The sequence below is a fragment of the Elgaria multicarinata genome, chromosome 9 (genome assembly GCF_023053635.1).
Source record: "Elgaria multicarinata webbii isolate HBS135686 ecotype San Diego chromosome 9, rElgMul1.1.pri, whole genome shotgun sequence".
Taxonomy (NCBI): domain Eukaryota; kingdom Metazoa; phylum Chordata; class Lepidosauria; order Squamata; family Anguidae; genus Elgaria; species Elgaria multicarinata.
Genome location: NC_086179.1, coordinates 36,986,845 through 37,011,551, shown reverse-complemented (window position 1 = coordinate 37,011,551; position 24,707 = coordinate 36,986,845). Strand labels below are relative to the sequence as shown.

Here is a 24,707-nt window from a genome sequence, read left to right as displayed (position 1 = left end):
TAATTAGCCATTAAAACCTAAGTTTCCCCCCTACCATGACATTTCAGAAATAGATCAGACAGGTTGAGGCAAACCACTTCTTGTGCAATGGCTATTTTGACCTCTAATGAACTCCAGCACCATTTCTCCAGATGCTAGAAGTTAGTATTTGTTAAACTGGGAATAGGAAGGAGTCTCAATATCTGCTGATCCAGAGCTTTCCCTCTCATATTTGCAAACACAGTGTTGAAGTTTTAGAGGTGGAGACAAAGAGGAGGACAGGGCAGGAACTAAATCGCATGATGATGCTTGCCTGGCAAGTGTTTGAGGTCTGAGTAGAGAAACCAACTGCTTACTATTTTGGGTGAATGAGGTTAGTTGTTACGACAAGCAGCTTCATGAAAGAATCTATCCATCTGTCAGTGTGCACAGTTGTGGAGATAGAGACTCAGCTCTCTCTAGCTCCTTACTATGTGTGTGCACATAGGGGAGGGAAAGCTTTTCTATGTCTGAACGTAGTGCTGATAAGGCATGTTTTTTTGCCAGAAGCTCACTGATTTTGATCTTCAGACGTCGGCTCTTCTAGATGTGTTTGCCTCTGGTGTCTGCTTGACTCCAGTATGAGCTCAGCTTCAAGCTGCAAATGAGCACCCAAGAGTAAGGGATCTACAGGACATTGCAAGAAATCTAAACTGGCCCTTATCTGAGGATCAAACAGTTGTCCACAAGCCTGAGGGGACATTTTGGTCTTGGAATTTTCTCCAGCATGTTGGACAAAACCAAAACCCTCCAGCCCACTTATGGTGGGATTGTGCCATTTGCAGAGATTGTATCAAAGCAAGGAAAGAATGTAGGCTTGGGGCAGGATTCTTACCACAGCTTGCGGGAAGGTTAGTAAGCTCTGTCCTCCATTTTTAATAGTTTTGATATTAAATCTATTAGTCTTCCAGTGTGTTATAGCTATGTCCACTGAATTAGTTTGTGTTGGTAGGGCTTAGCTGCTTTTACACCTTTCAGTTGTAAGTTGTTCTGTTGGAGAGTCCCATTTATTCCATTTTACGAAGGACTCTTATTGTAAGCAAGGGTATGAATCATTCTGTGAGAAATTGAATTGGTTTTTACAGCAAATGTGGGCAGTAATGTGGATGCAATTTTTCCAGGGTTTTATTTTTCCATGGAAAAATTTTCATTTCATATCTCCATTAGTAAAAATAAATTAGGCAAGTTTCAAAGTTTTTATTAATTATCTTTACCGGGTAATTATCTTTACTAAGTATGTGAGAGAATACATATATGTCACTGAAATACCTTCCAGGTGGATTGTCTGCCCAGTTGAGTGGTGTTCAATCTGTTGTACTCCCCCTGAAAGATCAGGTGCACAGCATGGGGATGCTCCCGGATTCATCATTGGAACTTGAGTCCCAGGTGGCCATGGTAGCCAGGAGTGCCTTTTATCAGCTTAGGTTGATATACCATGTGTGACCCTAACTGGACAGAGATCATCTGGTGACAGACAGTTCACACACTGGTAACCTCCCAGTTGGTTTACTGCAATGTGTTGTACATAGGGCTACCTTTGAAGACATTTCAGAAACTTCAGTTAGTTCAAATCAGAGTTGATAGTTTACTAACTGGGACTGGCTGATATGATCATGTGATGCCAGCACTTCATCTGTTGCATAGGCTTCCAGTCTGTTTCTGAGTCTAATTCAAAGTGTTGGTGTTGCCCTTTACAATCTTAAATGGCTTTGGGCCAGAGTATCTAAAGGAATGTCTCCTCCCACATGTATTTGCTCAGACTCTTAGGTCATCTTTGGAGGCCTTCTTTTGGGTTCCCCTGCTGAAGGAAGCTAGGCAGGGTGGTATGAGAGAGAGCCTTGTGGGACTCCACTTATGAATATCCTCTCCAAAGAGGTTCGCCTGCCAGCTAAGTTATGTTTTAGGTGCCAGGCAAAGACCTTTCTTTTTAGAGTTTGGACAACACAATAGTCATTGGTGGGTTAATAGTCAACTCCACTGTTGATTATTGAGGGGGTACTCACCACATGACATGACTATAATCAACCATGGTGTGGATTAAGGCCAGCTGCCATTCACGTTTTTCCCAGGCTTCAAGCAGTCCGGCTGCTTTTCATTCTGGAGGTGTTTACCCCATTATACATGTTTGGAGATGTCTACCACACAATAACCTTATGGTTTACAGCCGAGTCGCTATGGTGTTTGTTCTGATGAAGCTCTCGCGAAAACAGGAATAATAAACCGCAGAGACCTGTCGTGTAAAGTTTTATAATGCATATAAGAACAAGAAAATAACAAATATAACCTATTATAAAAATATGTTTAAAAGGGTATTCATCCAATGTCATTATTAGCACTGTGTCATGTTAAATAATTGTGACTGATTTTGTATATTAGATATGGAAATAAAATTTGTTGTAGAGTGACTACTGTTTAGGAGCACTTTTCTTGCACAGTTTTGTTGGACAAATGGTAGTTGGCCATTAATGACTGTGCAGCTGATATGCATCAGTTATATACTGTAAATAAGTTTTTTTGTTACTATTCATCACTGTATGTATATTGTGTAGTGTGTGCCTTGGGCATTTTGTATATATTAAAATGGCTTTTCGACAGACTTATTTTGAAAAGTATTGAGAGAGATAATTCGCAAAAATGTAGTTCGGTGATTATTTTCATCAGCTGGGTTTACAATATAGATCTATGATGATGGTTGGTTCCAGTGCATACATGCCTGCTTTAAATTTTTAAATTTTCTTTAATTACAATTTGCCCTGTGTGAAACATTCATCTTAGCTGAGAAGACATGCAGTGCTTAGTGAGAAAGCAGACTTCCTCAGTGTAAATGATGCCTGCTTTACTGTGAAGTTCAATGAGGACTATTCCTCACACACCCTGTTTTGGCCTATATAATAATTTTAAATTATACCAGAAAAATGCCACTGCTCTCTGCAGTGAGAACATTTGTGTGAATCAGATCCCCAGACATCTGTTCTAGTTTAAACTCTATTTTAACATTTGTGAATATTTGATATAAATAACATATCCATTTAGTAGGAGCATCTTTTCCTTCCCCCGCCCCCAACAAGAGGAATAAGTGGAAGCAAAGCTGCTTACCATTAAAAGAGACTGCTGCTGCTGTTTGAGATGTGCTTCAGGATACTGAGCTGGTTTATAATTATATTAGTATAGTGCCATGGGCTAGTACACTGTAGTAGAGAGATGTAAGCAAGTCTAAAGGGCAGCCAGCTGAGGCGGTCCTTGAGTTCCCAAGCCAGAGGGGATAGATGGGAGACATGGAGAGAGACCAAAATAGGAAAGAAATCTGAAATCTGGGTGCAAGATGAGGAGGGCAAAGATGTAGCACAGGAGTTGGCAATTTACGCTGTTCAGATCTTTTGACCTATATTATTATTATTATTATTATTATTATTATTATTATTATTTATATAGCACCATCAATGTACATGGTGCTGTACAGGGTAAAACAATAAATAGCAAGACCCTGCCGCATAGGCTTACATTCTAATAAAATCATAATAAAACAATAAGGAGGGGAAGAGAATGCACCAAACAGGCAGTATAAAAATCAAGTTTTAAAAGCTTTAGGAAAAAGAAAAGTTTTTAGCTGAGCTTTAAAAGCTGTGATTGAACTTGTAGTTCTCAAATGTTCTGGAAGAGCGTTCCAGGCGTAAGGGGCAGCCGAAGAAAATGGACGAAGCTGAGCAAGGGAAGTAGAGACCCTTGGGCAGGTGAGAAACATGGCATCAGAGGAGCGAAGAGCACTATAACTCCCATCATCCTTCACCACTGGGTATTGTGATTAGGATTGATGGGAGTCATAGGCCAAAGCACCTGAAGAGCTACAAGTTATCCATCCCTGACATAGCAGAAGACCAGGCAGCAGGTTGGGACTGGTTTTGAAGTAAGTAAAAACCAGGAATGTTCTCAGAAGCTGCTTTTCATGTAGTGTTCCAAAATCACAGTGTTGTAATTGTGTTCGGAGCAGAGCAGGATGCTGGACATGACAAAGGGCAATTGGGATACTTTAGGCCACCTGTCCTGAACTTGGAGCCCTCCAGAGGTATTGGAGTACAATTCTCATACTCTCCTGCCAGGCTGCCATTCACACTAACATTTCTGGAGTGCACCAGGTTGGGGAAGGATGTTTTAGGCACAAACAAAGGATTCATATGGAAACAGGCCTGATGAATGGGAACCAGGAACCCTCTCGGCTTGCTAATGCAAGGCTTTGGGGTGGGGGGGGGGGGGAGAGGAAGCTAAATAAAAGGACTTGTATAATGACAGCACAAATCATAGGCAGCCAACCAGGTTTTCCAAGATCCGCTATTAAGAGCTGACCTTATAAGGCACAAGGGTTCTTATGCTCCAATCCTGATAGCTTCCAAGGTTCAAGTCTACAATGGCCCTGTTGCATTCAATAGATTCATTGGTGCTGCTTGTTTTTAATGTACAACCCTATTATGCCAGCTGTGCTTGCATAATGTGATTGCAAAGGCAGAAGTTGTGAACTCTGTGGAAATGGATTGCACTGCACTCTAGGAAGTTGCAGAGTTTATGTATGTAGAGTGGGGTTACAAGTGTCTGGTGACACTGGGCTACTGAATAATGTAGATGTGTTGTGATTTTCTTATCATTGCGTTTTTTGTAGTACAACAGCCTGTCTTTACCCTATAGCACAACTCTTGTTAGAAAGCACCAGATGATGGTCTCTCCTTTTCTCACTTTTCCAAGAGTGAGACTATTTTCTGTGTATATTTCCTCTGTTATATGTGGCAGAGTATCAGTATATTATGTTGGAATAGTGTCAGTGAGGGGATGATATAGCGGTTATGATGCACATAAAATACATGAAGGAGAGGACTTTATTGATATTTCTGCCCATGCTTTTCAGGTCTGATCTGACATATGGGCAAGGTCCCATTTCAACCTGCCAGTGCATTTCCCTTCATCCCATAGCAGCTGAAGACAGTGTCTGCTTAAAAGTGCTAAAGAGTTCCTCATATAAAACTATTGGCCTGTCCCTGCCAGTAAATCCTATAGTTAGATATTGTTTTCAGAATCTTTTCTGCTCCTCAATTCCACTGTTCTGTAATGGGATGGAGAGCCTAACCTGGCCTGGGCAGCAGTGTAATTGTATTTCCACGCTCACTCTTTAGTTTTCATCATGTAATAAATCACTTATAAGGGTTCACTTTCATAGCTCAAATATTTAACATTCAGAGTGTAATGTGCATAATTTTGCTTGCGATATACTTGCATAGAAAGTAGCCCTTGTGCAAGTCTTCCTATGTAATGTATTCTGTTGCAATTATACTGCTGTTGAATTGCAAAAAACTACATACCACTGCACATGAACTGCTTCCTAGATTGTGATTATTCTTATGCTTTTAATTCAACTGTGCTTGATATCAGGTCTTATCACTCATCACCCATTTTTCTACCAACAACCAAAGAAAAACAAATGCTTCCCACTTTCCTTTGCAAATATTGGATTGAAGGGAAAAATACCCTCTTTCAAACTAAACAGCTAATCTTTTTGGCATAAAAAGGTAAATCTTTGCCATGCATGAAATAGTATATATTTATTTCATTAGATTTCTTCCCTGCTTTTCTGTTTTAAAAACTATTGTAGTTTTGTACTATGGTTTACAGTACAAAAAGAATAAATTAGTTAATTCAAACAACACTAATTTAATACTTTTACATTTTAGCAGTAAGCAAATATAAACTAAAATTCTCAGGTATAAAGATTGCAAATGCTTTAAAGTAAGGGAGGGGAACATGTGATCTGTCTCACACTCACTCACACACACACACACCGCCCCAGTGCAGCCTCCTACCATCTTCACTGCACCCACACTCTAGAAGAATTAATAATATAATAATAATGAAAAAATGACATCCAGAGCATTATGGAGCATCAAACAGGTAAAATTTACCTTTTTTTACCTTTTGGGGCTCCGTAATGCTCCAGACACCATTTTTCCATAATTTTTCTGGTTGCTTGACAGATTGTGACATGCAAGGGGGGTTCTGGGGGGCATAAATGCCCCCAGACCTTCTGAAGTTGCCAACCCCTGTTTGGAGCTAGTGGATACTTGATAGTGTTAGTTAAAAAGTTACTGAAATGGAGGCATTTTGTAAACAATAAAGAATTGTGTGATACAAAGGTTGTAGCAGTACAGGTGCATGAAGCTGTTTCTTTCTGTTCAACTCATTTGAATTGATTTCACATATTCACTCTCCTTAGTTTAACAAACCAGTATAACAATCCACAGCTGTTACTTTAGCCCTCACTATTTTCATGCTGTGATAGCTGCTTGAGGTACATACAGAATTGTGTAGTACATTATGATTTAACGTAATACAGTTTTTGAAAATGTCTATTGAATTTAGAGATCTTAAAATTCAATAATGACCAAAAACAATCCACATCACATTTTTAAAATGTTTATGGCATTATATCATTAGGAAAAATGAGTGGGTATAACCACATTTTTGGATGCTTCTCTGATAAGAGAAGGACTTTTGACCACACTGTTTGGGGTGCATATTAATAAATGACTCAGAAAACAATCTAGCCTTTATTTATTGGAGAATATTTAACCCACCTTTTCACTCCCAGATGGGAATGTACAAGGCAGCTTACACAACTAAAGTAACTAAACAATAATAGAAAAAAGAGCAGTATCCAGTGTTGCCTGCATGGCAGCAGGCCCACTGCTAGCACAACAGGAAGCTAGAGGTTCCTAAATCAACTGGAAATGAACCAAAGCTCTTGTTTCCAGAACAGGGCAGGTCCACAGGGCTCACAGGGCTCTGCTAATTTGACCCTTTCCAAAAATTATTGTTTTGGCGAATTTCCAGGATTACATTATCAAGCACTAACATTCTATTGCTTGGCAATTGAATGAGCGGTGCATGGGCCGTATTGGATACGGCCCACTATATACAGGCAACCATAATGAAAAGAAGAGAGCTTCGGCTATGGGGCAGTATAGAAATGCAATAAATATAAAAATGAAAGAAACTTCAGAGTAACAAATAAAACGAGTGATCAGGAGTGAGAACAAAACTATTGTATTTTTAACAGCAGACAGAAAACTGCTGAAAAAGTAAAAGCTTTAGATGATGGGAGTTAAATGGACCTCCCGTGGTGAGGAACTGCAGCTCCTACTTGTATCTTCTATCCTGAATCCAGGCTTGAAAGACAGATTGGAAAGGATCTAAATAATCATTGTGCTTCAAGGCCGTCTAGAGATGACACAATATGGTTCACTCTGGGACCTTGCTCAAAAAGTTTTAAATTTCAGACTAGGCAATAATTTTTCTAAGCCAATAGATATAAATTCAAAGTTGCTGTATCTACCCTCCATACTGACAGTCTGGTCCTGGCAAATGGGAAAAAAAATACAAAAGGAAGGTAATAAACAGTGAAAATCATGTTTATTTACATTCAGGAACAAAAAAGAACATTTGTTTATTTATTTATTTATTACATTTCTATACTGCCCAATAGCCGGAGCTCTCTGGGCGGTTCACAATATAGTTCACAACATAATATGGAAAGGGCAATCTCTGTATTGTTGGATTTACAGTCAAGATCACTAGAAGAATTCATGTTTGTTATGTTTATAATTCTGTCACAAGCAAATCTCTACACCCTCACAGAATATCTGTAACTCTCTAGTAGACAGTTGTTGGGTTTTCTTCCCCTAGAGGGTTTGAGTTACAGGAGACTTACTCCATGTTCTTCTCTTTAGACATCTTTTTATTTTAGCTATCTTTCTTTTACTGAAAACAGTTTCTCATCACCAGATCAGCTTCCAGCAGAATAACAAAGCAAGCAAAATAACTGAGATTGCTCCCAAATTCTAAAAATGTAGATCGAAGGATCTAATATAGGCCTATTGAACTGTCATCTTTTTTTATGTCCTTGAGGTAGGGCCCCTCTTTTTTGCATTGGCTCCCTGAGAAATCTTGGCTGTCTGTCTTTAGAGCTACTCCAAAAGTCCAAATAATTGCCAGATTTGCTTATTGGCAACTTCCCTTGTAATCCTCAGTAAAACTGCTTTCTTTCTCTGGAGGGTTTCTGGAAACTTGATAGTGCAAATATTAAATTATAGTGGTTTAAAGTGATGAAGCTATTCTTCTACGAACTGGAGCTGAGTGAAATACTTTCCTAATTCAAATTAAGGAACTGCTTCTGTTTTTATGTTTTATATCTGCTTTTGTGAGCTTTCAGTTTTCTTCCCAATGGGGAGCTGCTCTACTTTTACCTGGTGTATTTTCATTGCTATGACCCCTTGACATAAATATAAATAAAGTTGACTTGCCTTGAGTTTCTTCTAATGATATTTCAGACTAAATCAACAGATTATTCCTCCTCATTACAGTGGTGATTAGGGAAGCTATAAAGGAACTTTCTGCACTTTGTAGCTGTAGTTTTTCCTGTACCATGTAAAAGCAGGAATGGAAAGTGAGATGGTTTCGCGAAGCCAAGCCAATGACTTTCTGAAAGGTATGTCCTATATTTAAGCTTGATGAACCTTCAGTTGATGCACACCACAGAAGTACTATGCATTACAAAGGAAATTTGGAATGAGTGTCAGTTCTTCCCTTTACTTCAGTTGGTGCCACATTGTAGTACTAATTATCGCTGGTCTTCCCCCAGATGAAACACACAGCCATATAATCCTTTTAGTCTAGGTGTTCTTTACAGTCTGCTTCACTTAAATGATTACGAACTATACAATCTGCCAGAGTGCACAGACAGTTCACATTCCCCCTAACAGCCATCAGTGGATTAAAGTGTTGTTCTCTAAAGCTATTCCAAAATGGTATCATGTTTCATTTATAAGCAAACACCTATGTTTTAAGTAGCACTGCAGCACATCTGATCTAGGATTTGAGCTTCTGTGTATCCTACAGGAAAATCTTGACAATGGCTACAGCAATAGTCAGTATACAACTTTAGAGTTCTTATCACAGTCTTAATTTTCAATACTGGCAAATGATATTCTATGACCATTTTAAAAATGGTTAAATATTTTGAATTTTGCCTCAAGCTTTTTGACTTTTCCTTCTCATGGATCTAATACTCAGAACTAAACTTCTTTGTGGTTCTTGTGACTCAGACATGTGGGTTATGTGCCTGCACTGAACAGTTATTCAGAACATTCTAGAGCTAAACAGAATTTTAGGAGGGAGCCCCACCCACCACCTCTGCATAAGCTCCTGGCATGGCTCCTGCCTGCATCTCAGTTCCTTTTTGTCTGCCATTGCAACTTGTGGCCAAAAAAATTCTCTAAAAAACCTATGGCTAGGCTTTAGAGATCTCGTTGGGGGCCTGCCCCACAAGTTCGCTGAGCCTTGTTCCAAGAAGTCGAGCTATGTGAGCTTTTGCTGAGCATTCAAGAAGCTGCACGAGAATTGCAGGAGAATTGCTCACTTTCTGGAGGCTCCAGAATGCATGCTTTGCCTCCCCCCCCCCCGCATGCGTCAATCAGGGCCTTAAATGGTCTCTTAATGCAAGGTTAAGAAGTCCTTTAAGGACCCAGTTGAAGCAGAGGACAGGGGGAGAAACACAATTTCCCCATTAGAGTGAAGGTGAAAATACAGTTTCCCCAACTTTGGAAAATTGCGTTTCTCCCTACCCCTGCCGATGTGGGCCTTAAAGGCCCTGTTAATAGGGCCTTTAAGGCCCCCATCGGCACATTGAGGGAGATAGAAATGTAATTTCCCCAAAGCTGGCATTAGAGTGAAGAAAATACGCAATTTCCCCGCTTCATTAATGGCAGCAGCCATTAATGCAGTGGAGGGAAAGGGACAAGGGCATAGGTCAGGGTGGACCTGCACCTGACTGCTGTCGAAGGCTCGAGAGCAGTTGGGCCCAGGCCTATCCGGGTGCATCTGTCTGTGCCTGTGAGGGCTGGATACAGGGGCGTCTGCTGTCTTTCTGGGCCCAGGCAAATTTCCCCCCAATGCTATCTATGGCCCTTCCTTGGGATGATGGGCAGAATTACTTTTTCTCTCCCTTTGTCTTACTTTCCTATCCAAGTTTTCTTTCTTCTTCACTGCCCCTTCAGGGCATGGCCTCCAAGGCCTTCTTCAGTAATTGTACCCACTGTGATGGGAAGATACTGTTGATCGATAGATACTCCAAATACCTTCTCTGCCTTGGAGAGGCACACGGGGTGGACCTCTGTATCCACTGACAGGCCTTTATGAAGCAGGCTGGGGAAACAGTACTGTACACTTCTGTGCCATATTGTGGGAACAAGCCCTCAAGGCAGCAGATACAGCTGCACTGAACCAGCCTCTGCATTCTGTCTCAGCTTCCATTTTCCAAAAACCAGCTCCTGCTTTTTCTCAGCTTCTTCTAGCTCACAGCATAATGGAAAGTCCATCAGGACAACCATCCCCTGTATCAGGAGAACCAGCTCTTTCATTACCTACAGCTTCGGCAGTCCCCTCAGACTAACAGCTTGAAATCAGCCCTTTGCTACCGATGGTTGAGATCAAACAGGTGAAGCAAACCAAGTCCCTAAACAAATACCAGAGTAATCCCCACCCCCAGCTCCAGGACCAAACAACGAAAAGGGGAAGACTGCTCATAGGATAGAGTCCAACTTTGAATCCGCCCCTACACCTGTTCCAAATAGGCCGCTGATTGCCAACATTGATCCTAGAGAAACTGCAACTCCCATGCAACAGTAAACCCCCAGATGATATCCTCATCTCTCATTCTCTCTTACTGTCAATGATGTTACGCTTACTCCAGTCAAGGAAGCTCGTAGTCTTGGCTTTATATTTGATTCCTCGCTCTCCTTTATTCCTCATATTGAGGCAGTAGCTAAATCCTGCCGTTTTTTCCTGTATAATATTGCCAGGATTCGATCATTTTTGTCTGTCTTGTTCATGCACTGGTTATTTCTCGGCTGGACTACTACAACCTTCTTCTCTCTGGCCTTCCTTCCTCTCACATCAGTCCGCTGGTTTCTGTCCACCACTCTGCCGCTAAGATCATCTTCCTGGCTCGCCGCTCTGACCATGTTACTCCACTTCTGAAATCTCTTCACTGGCTTCCAATTCACTTCAGAATCCAATATAAACTTCTCCTGTTGACCTTCAAAGCTTTTCACAGTCTAGCTCCTTCCTATCTCTCCTCTCTCATCTCACACTATTGCCCCGCTCGTGCTCTTCGCTCCTCTGATGCCATGTTTCTCGCCTGCCCAAGGGCCTCTACTTCCCTTGCTCGGCTTCGTCCATTTTCTTCTGCTGCCCTTTACGCCTGGAACGCTCTTCCAGAACATTTGAGATCTACTAGTTCAATCGCAGCTTTTAAAGCTCAGCTAAAAACCTTTCTCTTTCCTAAAGCTTTTAAAACTTAATGTTGTTTGGACTTTATACTGTTAGTTTTACCCTACCCTGTGCCTGTTTACCCTATCCTGTGCCTGTTTACCCTACCCTGTGCCTGTTTGCATTCTCTTCCCCTCCTTATTGTTTTACCATGATTTAATTAGAATGTAAGCCTAAGCAGCAGGGTCTTGCTATTTACTGTTTTACTGTTTTACTCTGTACAGCACCATGTACATTGATGGTGCTATATAAATAAATAAATAAATAAATAAATAAATAAATAAATAAATAAATAAAATCCTCTGCCTGGATTGCTGTCCAGGAATAAATGCACAGGAGTTTGATGGTGGTTCGGGTGCCTCCCGACTAGGAGAGGCTGCGTGTGGAGTTTGGTCCCAGCCTTGCAAACACCCAAGGTTTTCTAGCCACTTCCCCCTTTGGAGTAATGGTGGATCAGGTGCCTCCTAACTGGGGTATGCTATGTATGTAGTTTTGTCCCCAAGCCTGCAAATGTCCAGTGCTTCAGAGGTGAAACAGTGCTTCTGCTCAAGCAGGAGGACTGGAGCAGGACAAGGGCAGAGGAGTGAGTCAAATTACACACAGTAGCTTCATAAGCTACTCACAGTAACTTACTAACCTGCTCATGTGGCATGGAGTAATGGGCAAATTAAAAAATAAGCTTGTATGAGTAGCTTATTAACCCATCGTGGGCTATCATGACTTTTGAATGCAGCTATAGAGTGGTGTTGCCTTCTTGATTCAAGCCTGAAGAATTCAAAATGAGGGAGCAGTAACAGAATCTGTTTAGAAATGATTGCAGGCGGCTGCCAGAAAGGATCTGGACAGGGAATGGTTCAAAGCTACTGTCAAGTGGAAAAGCATTCTACCCATTCTGTTATGAGGTGTGCAGCCTAGCAGCAACTCACTTAATTAGAAAGTGTGGAAATTGGGATATGGTGAAGATGCAAATTTGGATGTTGAGCAGAAGCCTTAAGTAGCAATAGCAGCTGCAGGCCACCAATACTGGCTTGGTTTAGGGTATTTCGGAGCAAGTAATAGAATTTTGAATTGGGTAGTGTTTATAAACCTCAGCAATACAGATATTTTAAAATATACCTTAAAATAACAATGGGCTTTGTTGCACCTTAAAGCGCAACACATTTAGTATGGCATACATTTTCATGGGCTAGAGTCCATTATATGAATTTGGGAAATGTCGCTTCTATCCTTTACAGCATGAAAGTGTGGTCTATCTGGCAGTATCCTTTTAATATCAAGTAGTAGCAGCCTTCTTAAGCAATTACTTGCAGCCTACCTAAAGTTCCTCTCCTATACTTTCATCTGGTTACAGTGGGTGTTTTCACTTCCTATTCTCAAACTGTTTGTGCTGTACTATTTTGACCCACCCTTTCACTGGCTTCGGTTGACATTGTTTTGGCAGTAAGATGAAGTTATCTCATGAAGGAAGACAGTATAGAAATTTATTAATGTTATATTTAATATTTCAAATATGTATACTCTAGCCTACAAAAACTTAAGCCATAACAAATTTATTTTATTTTAAAGTGCCATAATTCTTTTCTTTGTTTTTGCTGCAAGAGACTAACACTTACCCCTTTGCAAATTATTTCTGAATATCTATTCAGTTGGAATAGTTTTGGTCTATATTCCTTCTAGAGAAACTTGATCCTGGTTTTCATGTAACCTTTTGTAAGCTTTCTCTATCAGGAAAAGGGACATTAAATAATAAATAAATATGTTGTCATCTTGCAGAATTACTCTGGAAATCTACTCCTGTAATACTGGTGTCACCCGAATAGTGTAATTCAGAAATGGATGCCCTGTGTTTGGCATAAGGCACGTGCTTGCTTGTAGACTGTTACTAAGCTATTTCTTTTTTAAAAATAAAACCTTCCACTTTTTGTTTTTTTAATAACTAGTGTGGCATTGCACATGGACTTTGAAAACTCAAGATTTGGGATGGCAAAATGCTTAATTGTGCAAATTAAAACCTGGCTTGTTTAGGAGCAATCAACCAGGAGGCCAGGTTTGGACATCATATGAAGCTTTCCATTTCTGGTTTGTTTTGTCCACTTGTGCAAAAGGAAGAATGAAGTGGAAACAAATGCTCTGCATACATCAGCAGGCTACTTATTCATAATAAATCAGAATAAGCCAACAATTTTGATTGTTATTTGTGACCAGCCAATATTTTACAGACAGTGGAAAACTTTACTACTATTTAGTGCTGTTGCTGATTAGATTTCAGATGTTGGTCAACTGTTGGCAGAGTGCCTTGTATTACACTCCTGGTTTTAACTTCCAGACAGGTAGCTTAGTCGGTAGCAGGAAAAACAAATGTTGTAGGACCTTAAAAACTAACATTTTTATTATGGCATAAGTCTTTAGGGACTAGTTAACTTCATCAGAAGCATGAAGTATTATCCTCAGTTGGCAGGGATGTATATGCATGGATATATATAGAGAGAAATTGCGGGATCTTGTATGACTACAACAATTGAAGACTTATTAGATGGAATGGCCAAAGCAATACCTCTCACCAATGTAGAGGACAATATCAAAAATATAGCTTAAACCAGTGGATATTACTATTATTAGCACCTTCTGTAAGCACTTAATTGTAATCTTATTTCCATATATTTTATATTCATATTGTGAATGCCAGCCATAGCTGTTTGCTTACTGCAGTTTTATTATTATTTTTTGCTATTTCTGCATAGAAATGCATCTAAAGTCTATAGACTCAAACAGAGTATCTTTTGCTTCCGTTTTAACTATTCAGAATAATTTCCTTGTTGTTTTCACAATTACTAATATACTTTTGAACTACACTTTCTCTTTGCTTTAAGAGAGTGAAGACCTATATCTTTTGACACTACCTAGATTGTGAGAATAAAAGATAATTAAAGTACCTTCAGAGGAAAGTAATTCATGTTATGTGCCCTTGAGCATGAATATCTAAATGATTTCTGAGGACTCCTTTTAACTCTTGAAGTGGAACAACTTTGAATGTTTTGTGAATCTCGATTTTTTGAAGACAGTACCAGTGCAACCTAATGGAGGTATGAAAGAGGGGAAATCATGTGTCTCACAGATAATTGTTAGTGCTAAATGTGAGTGACATTAATTAATACTTTGGTAAACATGAAGTTGTATTTGAATCCTACTTGATCAGTATCAGTTTGTGTAGTCTCTTCTTGTTTCTACATTTTTATGATTTGCAATGGGGTTTGGTGATCTAGGAGTTCTTGAGCAACAGGCCCTGTTCTCATATTTTTGGATTTTTATCAACCTAAAATGCTTTGTAACTTCCTTTCCCCGCTGTCTGCAGCAGAATACGGAAACTTTGGGGCTTGAGGCTACTTCTGCAATTGCAAGAGTTAGAGTTGGGTGGAGATGACAGGGCTTCTCTCCTCAATAATGTTCTGGAGCTAGAAGAAAATAAAATTAAGTTGAAAATGTGGCATGTCACAGTACCCAGTTCTCCACTAATTTCTTTGTCTGCCTCATTGCAGTGTTGCAGTTGAAGCTCCAGCAGCGACGGACACGTGAGGAGCTGGTTAGCCAAGGGATCATGCCTCGTAAGTATGACTTATTTAAATTATACTTCCTCTTTGAATGCAGAGTACCTTTATTTAGATGAGAGAGAGCTTTGAAATGTCTTCCCTTTGAAAGCTCCATTCCACTTCAGTCTCCGTGTAGATTGTGGGGACCCTGTGCCAATAAAGCCATTTTTAATTCCTAGGATTGATACACTAGAAGCTGCTTTTTAGAAGTAAAAAGAACTTAAGGGAGGCTCTTGCCTTGCTAGAAAGGTCTGAAATACTGAGTTCATGGTGATCATTTTCTCAGCAGGCTTCCTGCCTTGAGCACACTTCTGGTGTATTTGAGAAGGGAGCTTGTCTGCACATATGCTTAATAATACTTTGACTGGAAAAAATGTCCAGGCAACAAAACAAATTTTCTGCACCAAAAGTGGTAGACAGTAGGTAATATTGCATGGTAACAAATGTTACAGCAGTTCATCAGATGTTAGTAATGAAGATCGTAAAATAAATATATGTAATGCTAAGGAATGCTTTAAAATAACTTGTTCATATATGTAATTTTTTTTATAGAAATTGGCCTAAACAGAACATATGCACTGGCAGAAATAATGCAAGGGCAAATAGGAAAACAGACATATTATTTTCATATTCTTTTTATTTGCCTTGAAGCCTTCACAAAGTGTGTTAACCGAGCTAAAAATTGAGCAATCAGTTTCTTAGTACGCCCTTACCTTGTTGCTTTTTGCAGTGAGAGTACTAGACTTCTCATTATGGTTTAGAAGGATTTTCTTACTACTTCTCGTTATAAGTGGTACACAGAAATATTAACATTTTATTTTACCAGGCCTAGCCGTTGCACTAACAACTGGGACTTTATGACATGGTTTGCATGTAACGTCAAACCATAGTTTAATTAACTGTAGTTGGTTGAATCATGAGTTGTCATGTCTGAACCCAGAACTATGGCTTATTAACCACAAACAACTCATGAAGAGAACCCATGGTTTGTTGTTGGCTTGTGAATTTTGGGTTGTTCTATAGGTTGTTGTTATGTATGAACCCAGACCTGTTAATGAGTTTGCTTTGCCTGGTTGCAGAGGCAGTGGGTAAAAAACACTGAGGTTCTTTTAGGTGCTTGTACTGCAGTGCTGCAAAGGCATTTGGGATACAGGGAGGGAGCGAATGCAGGAAGAGAGAAGCAAACAACCGAGGGACTGAGAAAACAAACTACATTTTTCGATAATCTGTCAGACAAACCCTGGTCAGGGCAATAAACTAATGTTTAAATAAACCAAGGGTTCACAGTATGTGTCAATCAGACCTATGGGAAACTGACCGATACACACTTGTCCATTTGTTTGGTTGTAAGTACATGGCTGTACTTGTACTCCTGGCTCTTTGAAAGCTGAAAAGCAAGTAAAGAGGCAGATGGATGAGGTGGGAGGTGCTTTCTTTCTCCCAAATCTTTCATCTCTGCCTAAGTAAATTATTCTGTCTTCTATTCCTTCTGTTCAAGCAGATATTTTTATAGAGCATATTCATAAATTTGCTAGATTAAAAAAATAAAATTGTTGCATGGATCTCTGTTTGCCTGTTCAGCACCTTATGCTGTCAACCGTAGTGGAAGTAGGAACAATTGGATGTGAATGTCTGCTTTCCAGGTGGGCCCTCCTCCTGCATGACTATTTTGAAATCAGGTTCTCAAATACTTTTTGAAGTGTCATTTTGAAGTTATCGTGCCTGGAGATAAGTATTCAGCACTTTGAAAATCCAATATTTTGAAAGAAATATCCTCAGTTTTTTGAAATTGTAATGATATTGTGTATTTGATGTCAATAGCTATCAAAGCTGTTTTACCACCTAACATTGGAGTTTTGATGGTCCAGAAAAGAGTTATGGAAACTTTAAATTGATTTCTGAGTGCACACTGTCCTGCTTTGCTTGCAGAGCAAAGACACTAGAAGTAATACATGTAAGAACACTTACGTATGTTTAATGGTGCCTTAGAGGCAAAAATCTAATATAAAACTTGACTACTTGAGAACCCAAGTTTTCAGTAATTACGAACATAGTATTTTGACAAGCAAATTGGTGAACTTGTTGCTCCTCTGTTGCAGGGCCCCCCCAAGAATCCTGTCATACAGAATGGATAGTAAAATAAAGCATAATGACAATATTTGTAAATGTCTGCAGGATGGTAAAATTTATTATTTAATTGCCCACTTTTGGGGGCATACCCATTTTCCAGATTTTCAGGGTATAGCTAGGCTCAAGTCATGCTCATTCTCTACAGTTATCCTCATGTCCTATTTGTGGGGCTGTTGCTTAAAGAAGTTTTAATCATTTAAACATCAGCTATAGTCTATTAATTAAGCATTTAAATTTGCATATTAATAAATTCTAGATTTAGAATAATGAATGCCACAAATAATCAAGCATATTTTCTAGGGGGAAAAACCCTGAATTATATTTATATTAATTGTGTGACTGGCCCCCAGTTATGACTGAGTGGGAGTTGATAAAACCTTAATTATATTGGTTGATCAGTGAACTTAAGTTTCAGCCCTTATTATTTGTACTCTTCCTTTCATTGTTGGATGGATTTTGACAGGTTTTTCTTTTTCTTTACCTATAGATACATGGGAAGGGCAGCCTATATTTCATTTTTAGTATGTTGTGATTCAGAGTGTATGCTAAGCTATAAGGGGCTCCATACTCTGTTGTTTTTCTTGTTGTTGTTTAAATCAATTACTAATTAAATTCCCATCATTAAGGTGGGTGCAGTGTTCATGTGGGGGAAGGAATGTTGGGAGTGCTGTGCACTGATATATATTGCATTCCCTTTGGGCCATCGGGAATGGAGGCCAGGCTGTCTGTTTTCAAGGCTGGTGCAATGCCTTATTTTTCCACAGGAGCCTGAATAGGAGCCATTCAGTTTTACGGGAAAAATGTAAAAGAACTTTATGGGGGAAATGTAAAAGAACTCAATGGCATCATTGAGGTGGTGGCCTAGCCTGTCCTGGTGATCTCAGTAACTGGGATGAGGGGCAGGTTTCGCTGCTCTCAGTTGCATCCCAGATTGAAACCATTTTACTTTGTTCCAATGGGAACTATGGAGAGCTGAACAACCCTATGTTTGCATAGCTCCATCTTGCATTCAATGTCTAAATATGACATTTAGTGCAGGGGTGGGTGGAAGGTAGAACTCCAGATATTTTGGAGTTCCAGCTAACAGCACTCCAGACCATGGACTATGCTGTCAGGGGCTTTTGGGAGTTGAAGTCTAAAACATCTGGATATCTATCTCCTGCCCGACCCAGTCTACAGTATGATGAAATCCAGAGAATTTACTATTTACAATCTGGCATGTAGTGACTGGAATACCAAACATGAAATTAAAAAACTCTTTTTAAAATTATAATTTCCATTTTAATGGTGAAAGCTGGCATGATCCTAATTCATATTTGCTGTTATAGCATATTTGTGATTATAGAAAGCTCAGAAACAAGGCAGCTTTGCTTTTCTGAGTATAGGATGGGATCTACTCTGAGGTCAGAAAAGGCCAGGGTTTTCTTCATCTTTGCCCCTGTGCACATTCAATGTGAAAATGTTCAGGTATGTCTTATGGCGCTCCTTGATCTTACTTTTGAGAGGTGTCTTGGTTGTACCTGCCGGGCATGTCTTCTGTAAATTCTTTAAACAAAACAAGCATAAGATAATCAATCAATTTTTAAGTATCAGAATGAGAAGGAAGGGGATTAAATCTTATATTATGAGATCTAGTGTCTTGCCTTGTTATTTTAATGCGTTGGCCCTAATGGGCAGTTTAGTCTGTCACTGCCAGGTTCCTTTCGTGTCCTGGACCCTTTGTGCAACCCTTTAAGGCTTCCATAAGAGTCCCACCTTCCTTCTTTTGCCTTCCCCTTCTCAGTAGGGTGGGGTTTAGGCTGTAAACATGGGATAGGCACACCAGACACTTTAGGTTTAACACAACACTTTACTAATATATTAAACAAGCACATTACAAGCAAAACAAGCGAATTACAATAACAACTAAAGGTATTTAGTTAATAGAGTTGAGTATTACAAAAGGCATTAAAAGACAATAAAAGTTGCAAGAACACAAATTATTTTACCCTAAGCTGCACCTAGAGTTCTGCAGATTGCTTCTTCCTTCTTCTTCTGACTCTCCCCTAGCTGGCTCTCTCACTCTTTTATACCCTATTCCCTCAAAACAGAAAGTACTGTTTCAGTCTTGAAGAAATGAAATTTAACTGGAGAAATGAAACTTATCCAGGGAAATTAATCTTAACCGGAGAAATGAAACTACTCCACTCAGGGATACCTCCTCCAAACAGAAAAAGAACCCAAGCCTCTAAGGCCTGACCTTTTTACTTTACTTCTGCAGGCCTCAGATCTTCACAATCACACACAGGGAACTTGGGGGAGAGTCAAGGGTTTCTCTAATTTGTGTTGGGACTTGTGAACCAGATCCCTCTCTCTCTCTCTCTCTCTCTCTCTCTCTCTCTCTCTCGCTGTCTGATGCATGCAGAAGACCTCTAAGCAGGAATTTTCTCTCTTTTGTGGTACAGTTTGGAGATGATCAGGAACAGTGGGAGTCTCTCCCACTCTGTTACCTTCTCCAACCCTCAGTGCTAGAGAAAGAATGTTTGCCTTTCTCTTGAGCCTGCTGGCAAATGCAGAAGGTTTGAGGAAAAGGTGGAGTCCTCTCTCATTCGCTCTGGGGTTTGCTTAAGAAACATTAGGAGAGGCTCCTGCTGTTTCTAATCTTCTCCAAACTGAAACAAAAATGAAGTCAGTGGCAATGTGTGGGTTGGTTTGTTAGGGAGACATCTTGTCCCTCGCAAGTGGATTTCTTGATGCTTGTTTACATATCTGGACAGTTTCATATAAATTTGATTGAGAACCAGTGTGGCATCAGGGTTAGAGTGTTGAGCAAGATCATATCTCAGTCAGCCATCAAACTCACTGAGGTGACTGACCCAAGATCACAATCTCTCAGCCTAACCGACCTCACAGGATTGTTGTAAGTATATACTTTGTATGTGCACGTGCGCAGTGTACCTTGCCTTGAGTTCTTTAGAGGAAGGGTGGGATATGCAATAAAGGAAATAAAGCTAAATGCATTATTTTGAGGAATATAATAATGTATCATATAGGCCACCAAATAGAAACTTGTGCAACATTACTAGCCATTTGAGAGTTTTTAATGTGAAATAAAGCAGATATTGGAACTCTCTAGCTTGGGAACATTTCCTTGATACATTTTTTAAAAATTCAGCTCATGCTTCATGCGTGCTGTTGTTACTTGATATCTCTGCTCTTTAAAATCAGACTTCCTAATTTTTCAGAAAAAGACTCATCCAGGGCCTACCCAGACAACAGCCTTTATTGAGATTGTATTGGATTCAAGTTTACAAAAGTTTGTTCCAGGAGAAAGAAAGAGTAAATAGTGTGTCTATGCAAACATCTCAAAGAGAATCCATCACAAGCACTACATCTTAAGCAAAAGTTATTAGGCCTAATGGCATCCTCAACAGTTGTACTTCTATATGTAAGGCTAAGGGTGAGGTTATTTGTATCCTGACATACTTCAAAATACAGTTATCTTCCAGAGCAGAAATGGTGGTCTCGTAGGGCATGTTTAATAAAATTCGGAGGTAAAACCACAGGAGACACCTCTCCTGGGCCCAGTTAAAAACAGTCAGCTCTGATGAACTCTTCCACTGTGCGTTCTGCAGGTTATTGGATACTGTCAACACTTCCAAACCACCAGGCAGGAAGGAAATCCACAGAAATTGATTGTGAAAATATAGCCTGAGCAAGCTCAGTGATCTTGTGGTTAGTGCTTTACATAGACCTTAGCCTCTTTCCTTGTTGTGAGACAAGCACCTTGAAGATGGCAGTTTTGCTGATATAGCCCTACCATTGGTTCTTTGTTCTGTTCTGAAGTGCCTCTCTGTGATCAATATAGGAATGGCATTGATGGAGTCCTGTTTGTCAACAGGAATTAAGAAGGGTTTTTCATTTGCCATCTCTAGTTTTATTTATAAGAACATAAGAGTCTTGCTGAATCAGACCAAACGTCCATCTAGTTCAGTATTCTGTTCACACAGTGGCCAACCACAAGTAGGACATGAGTGCAACAGCACCCTCTCACCCATGCTCCCCAGCAACTGGTATAGATAGGCTTACTGCCCCTGATACCAGTTTACTACCTTTCTTTCATGAAGCAAACCTATGGTTTGTTGTTGGGTTTTGAACTGTGGGTTGTTTGTGATTAAACCATAGTTTGTTAGTACAGCTAGGTTTACACAATACAACAACCCACAATTCAACAATAACAATCCATACTCAACCCATTCACAAAGTGTACCCTGGCTTGTTGTGTTGTATGAACAATGTCATTGCAATAAATGCGCAGGTTAGTAGAATTCAGGAAATATAGTCCAAGTCAAAGAGAATAATATGCCCCACTTCCGACAATGTCACTTCTATTAGTCCCCAGGATCTCTGTGAGAGACAATATTTCTGCACTTTACCAGTGTGGGTGCCTCCGTATTCACTTATATAAATAATGATCTTGTTTGGATGTAATGCTAAACTATAGTTTAGTGTTACATGAATGAGCCAGAGTTAACCTTGGGCTCATGAGCTCTGCCCTCCTTCCCGCCTCTTCTGGTGCAGCTGTAAGGTGAACTTTTGGAAATTTGTTCTGATAACCAAACCTGGACAGACTGGTTAATCCTAAATATTGCTCGTTGAAGCAAGTCAGTGTCATAGTTTACCAAAATGGCTTGTTTGAAGATTAAACACAGTTTTGATTTTGGAGAACAGGTTTTATGCAATGGTGTTCATCAGCAACAGAACTGACAGCATTAGTGGAATGGATTCCCCCTCCACCATGTGCTCCCTCCCACCGCAAATCTGCTTCCATGGCATGAGTGGAAGTCTGCTTCTGTGTCTTTGGATGGAGCCCCACATGCTAAATTGCAGTTAATCTAAAATTGAAGGTTTCAATCTCCTCCTGATCATGCTGGGGGAGGAGTTGGGACAGGAGAGTACACAATCCCAGGGCTTGCTGTGGCTTCGTCTTGCTAATGTAGTTTAGAATCATCTGTGCCTATCCTTTTTCCATCAAGCAAGCTTCTGTTTTGTGGGATAGATGTAATAAAACCAATGTAGCAGGAAAGAATCTATTTTGAGATGACTTAACTATGAAGAGCTGTTGTAAAGTTGCATCTTTAAGAGAATGATAACCACTTAATATTATTCTCTCTTAGGATAGGTGAGTGGAGAGTAAATATACTGGAGAAAGAGTAAATGGTACATTGTAGCCTATTTAGAATTGGTGTTTTGCCTTGAGTTACACAAGAATGGTTGCAAATGATTTCCTTATGAGTGTTTGTGACCAATTTACTGTTGGATAACATGAAAGTTATAAACTAGTAATATTAAACATATTGAAATGGTGTACTGCGACTGTGCAGAGCCCATCTAACTTGGTGCAGTGACCAGAATGCAGCACTTCATTCTACCTAAATGTCTGCAGAACCACATAACCATCAATAGGTCTTCCAACTCTTGAAATTTTACCAAATGTGCTATCTACAAGTTGAGTATATATCAATCCATTTGTTCCCATAGCTGCCAGTATTTGTTTGGTCATACTTTCAACTAAATTTTGTGAGCAGGTTCACATGCTGAATCATGGTTAAGTTTTATGAGGACATAAACGTCTTGTTGGCATTCTTGAATAACTGCAGCTTGTATTATCCGAACCAAACAAACTGTGGTTAATCTTAACTATGGTTAGTGGAAACAAGCCAGCTTCAAACCATGGTTCATGAAGCTGGCTTGTTTGCACCAACAGTATTTAAGATTAACTACAGATTGGAGTTCAGATTATACTTCTAATGTCCTACTTGCAGTTGCTGTGGAGGTTCCAATTTCCTACTTGCAGTTGCTGTAGAGAAGGAACTCATGGTTTAGCATTATGTGTGAACTTACCCTGTGTGTGTTTCAAGAGCTAACAAATAATTAGCAAAAGTTATTAATACTGACTATTGGGATTGGCTGTTTTCATAATTTTTAATCTGCAAAGGGAAGTTTTCTCTGGCCTGCTTCTTTCCTTTCCCTCACCATTTGGGTAATAGAGGAGAAATATCTTAGTTTTGCTTTAAATATGAATTGCATAGCTATCCTGAAGAATGATGTATGCCACACTCAGTATATTGAGTGTTTCCATTGTTATAGGCTGTGTCTGGGGTGGAGGGACCTTTAACACAAAATGTGTTTTAGTACTAGTCTTCTCCTGTGAAATCCTCTGGTACTTCTTGGTTTAATCACTGTATCTCAGCTCCATACATACCAACATTTGCAGGGAGAGGTTGTGAATGACAGATGTATATATACCCATTTTTGCACAAAGTACAGCTATACTCTGGCCTGCCCCAATAGCTCTGTCCATTCAGCTGCCACTTTGGAGCTTGGGGTCAAGGGAAGGGCTGAAGTGGAGGAGGAAATTGACAAGGGGGGTATCCAGCCCTACTGCTGAAGAAAGCAAATAGTGGACAGGCAAATGTGTGCAATTGTGCTCTTGTGAATGACAGAAGTAAAAAAGGATCTAGTTTATTTTATTTTTATTTATTTAAGGATTTTTATGCCGCCATTCAGCCAAAAAAGGCTCTCACGGCGGCTTACAAAAGTATTTCTTGACAGTCCCTGCCCACAGGCTTACAATCTAAAAGACATGACACAAAAGGAAAGGGGATTGGGAGGGAGGAGGAGGAGGGGGGAAAGGAAAGGAAATTCAGGCACTACAATCTTAGTTGGAAAGTTCAGCAGTTACAGGTGACAGCAGGAGGGAGGAGACTCTCAGCTGGACCTGGACCCAGGCACGGTGGAGAGGTGCCTGGCTGCTGCTTCCTCCCTCACTGGTGGCCTCTGCAGAGACAGTTGGCAGCAGGAGGGAGGGGGCTCTCAGCTGGAGCTGGACCCAGGCACGGTGGAGAGGTGCCTGGCTGCTGCTTCCTCCCTCACTGGTGGCCTCTGCAGAGACAGTTGGCAGCAGGAGGGAGGGGGCTCTCAGCTGGAGCTGGACCCAGGCACGGTGGAGAGGTGCCTGGCTGCTGCTTCCTCCCTCACTGGTGGCCTCTGCAGAGACAGTTGGCAGCAGGAGGGAGGGGGCTCTCAGCTGGAGCTGGACCCAGGCACGGTGGAGAGGTGCCTGGCTGCTGCTTCCTCCCTCACTGGTGGCCTCTGCAGTGACAGTTGGTAGCAGGAGGGAGGGGGCTCTCAGCTGGAGCTGGACCCAGGCACGGTGGAGAGGTGCCTGGCTGCTGCTTCCTCCCTCACTGGTGGCCTCTGCAGAGACAGTTGGCAGCAGGAGGGAGGGGGCTCTCAGCTGGAGCTGGACCCAGGCACGGTGGAGAGGTGCCTGGCTGCTGCTTCCTCCCTCACTGGTGGCCTCTGCAGAGACAGTTGGCAGCAGGAGGGAGGGGGCTCTCAGCTGGAGCTGGACCCAGGCATGGTGGAGAGGTGCCTGGCTGCTGCTTCCTCCCTCACTGGTGGCCTCTGCAGTGACAGTTGGTAGCAGGAGGGAGGGGGCTCTCAGCTGGAGCTGGACCTAGGCACGGTGGAGAGGTGCCTGGGTGCTGCTTCCTCCCTCACTGGTGGCCTCTGCAGTGACAGTTGGTAGCAGGAGGGAGGGGGCTCTCAGCTGGAGCTGGACCC

The 24,707-nt window shown here is 40.7% G+C and overlaps 1 protein-coding gene across 2 annotated transcripts in view; it reads left to right on the top strand.

Moving 5' to 3' along the window:
* Nucleotides 1–390: 390 nt before the first annotated feature.
* The window catches only part of MRTFA (myocardin related transcription factor A), a 48,319-nt gene continuing 24,002 nt past the window's right edge, over nt 391–24,707 (top strand). The window contains exons 1-2 of one of the 2 annotated variants that reach the window (XM_063133570.1): nt 391–869; nt 14,919–14,984. In XM_063133570.1, coding sequence (XP_062989640.1) covers nt 746–869; nt 14,919–14,984 — 190 coding nt within the window. In that variant the 5' untranslated portion in view covers nt 391–745. The remainder of the gene's footprint in view (nt 870–14,918; nt 14,985–24,707) is intronic. The other variant, XM_063133569.1, reaches the window with a different exon arrangement.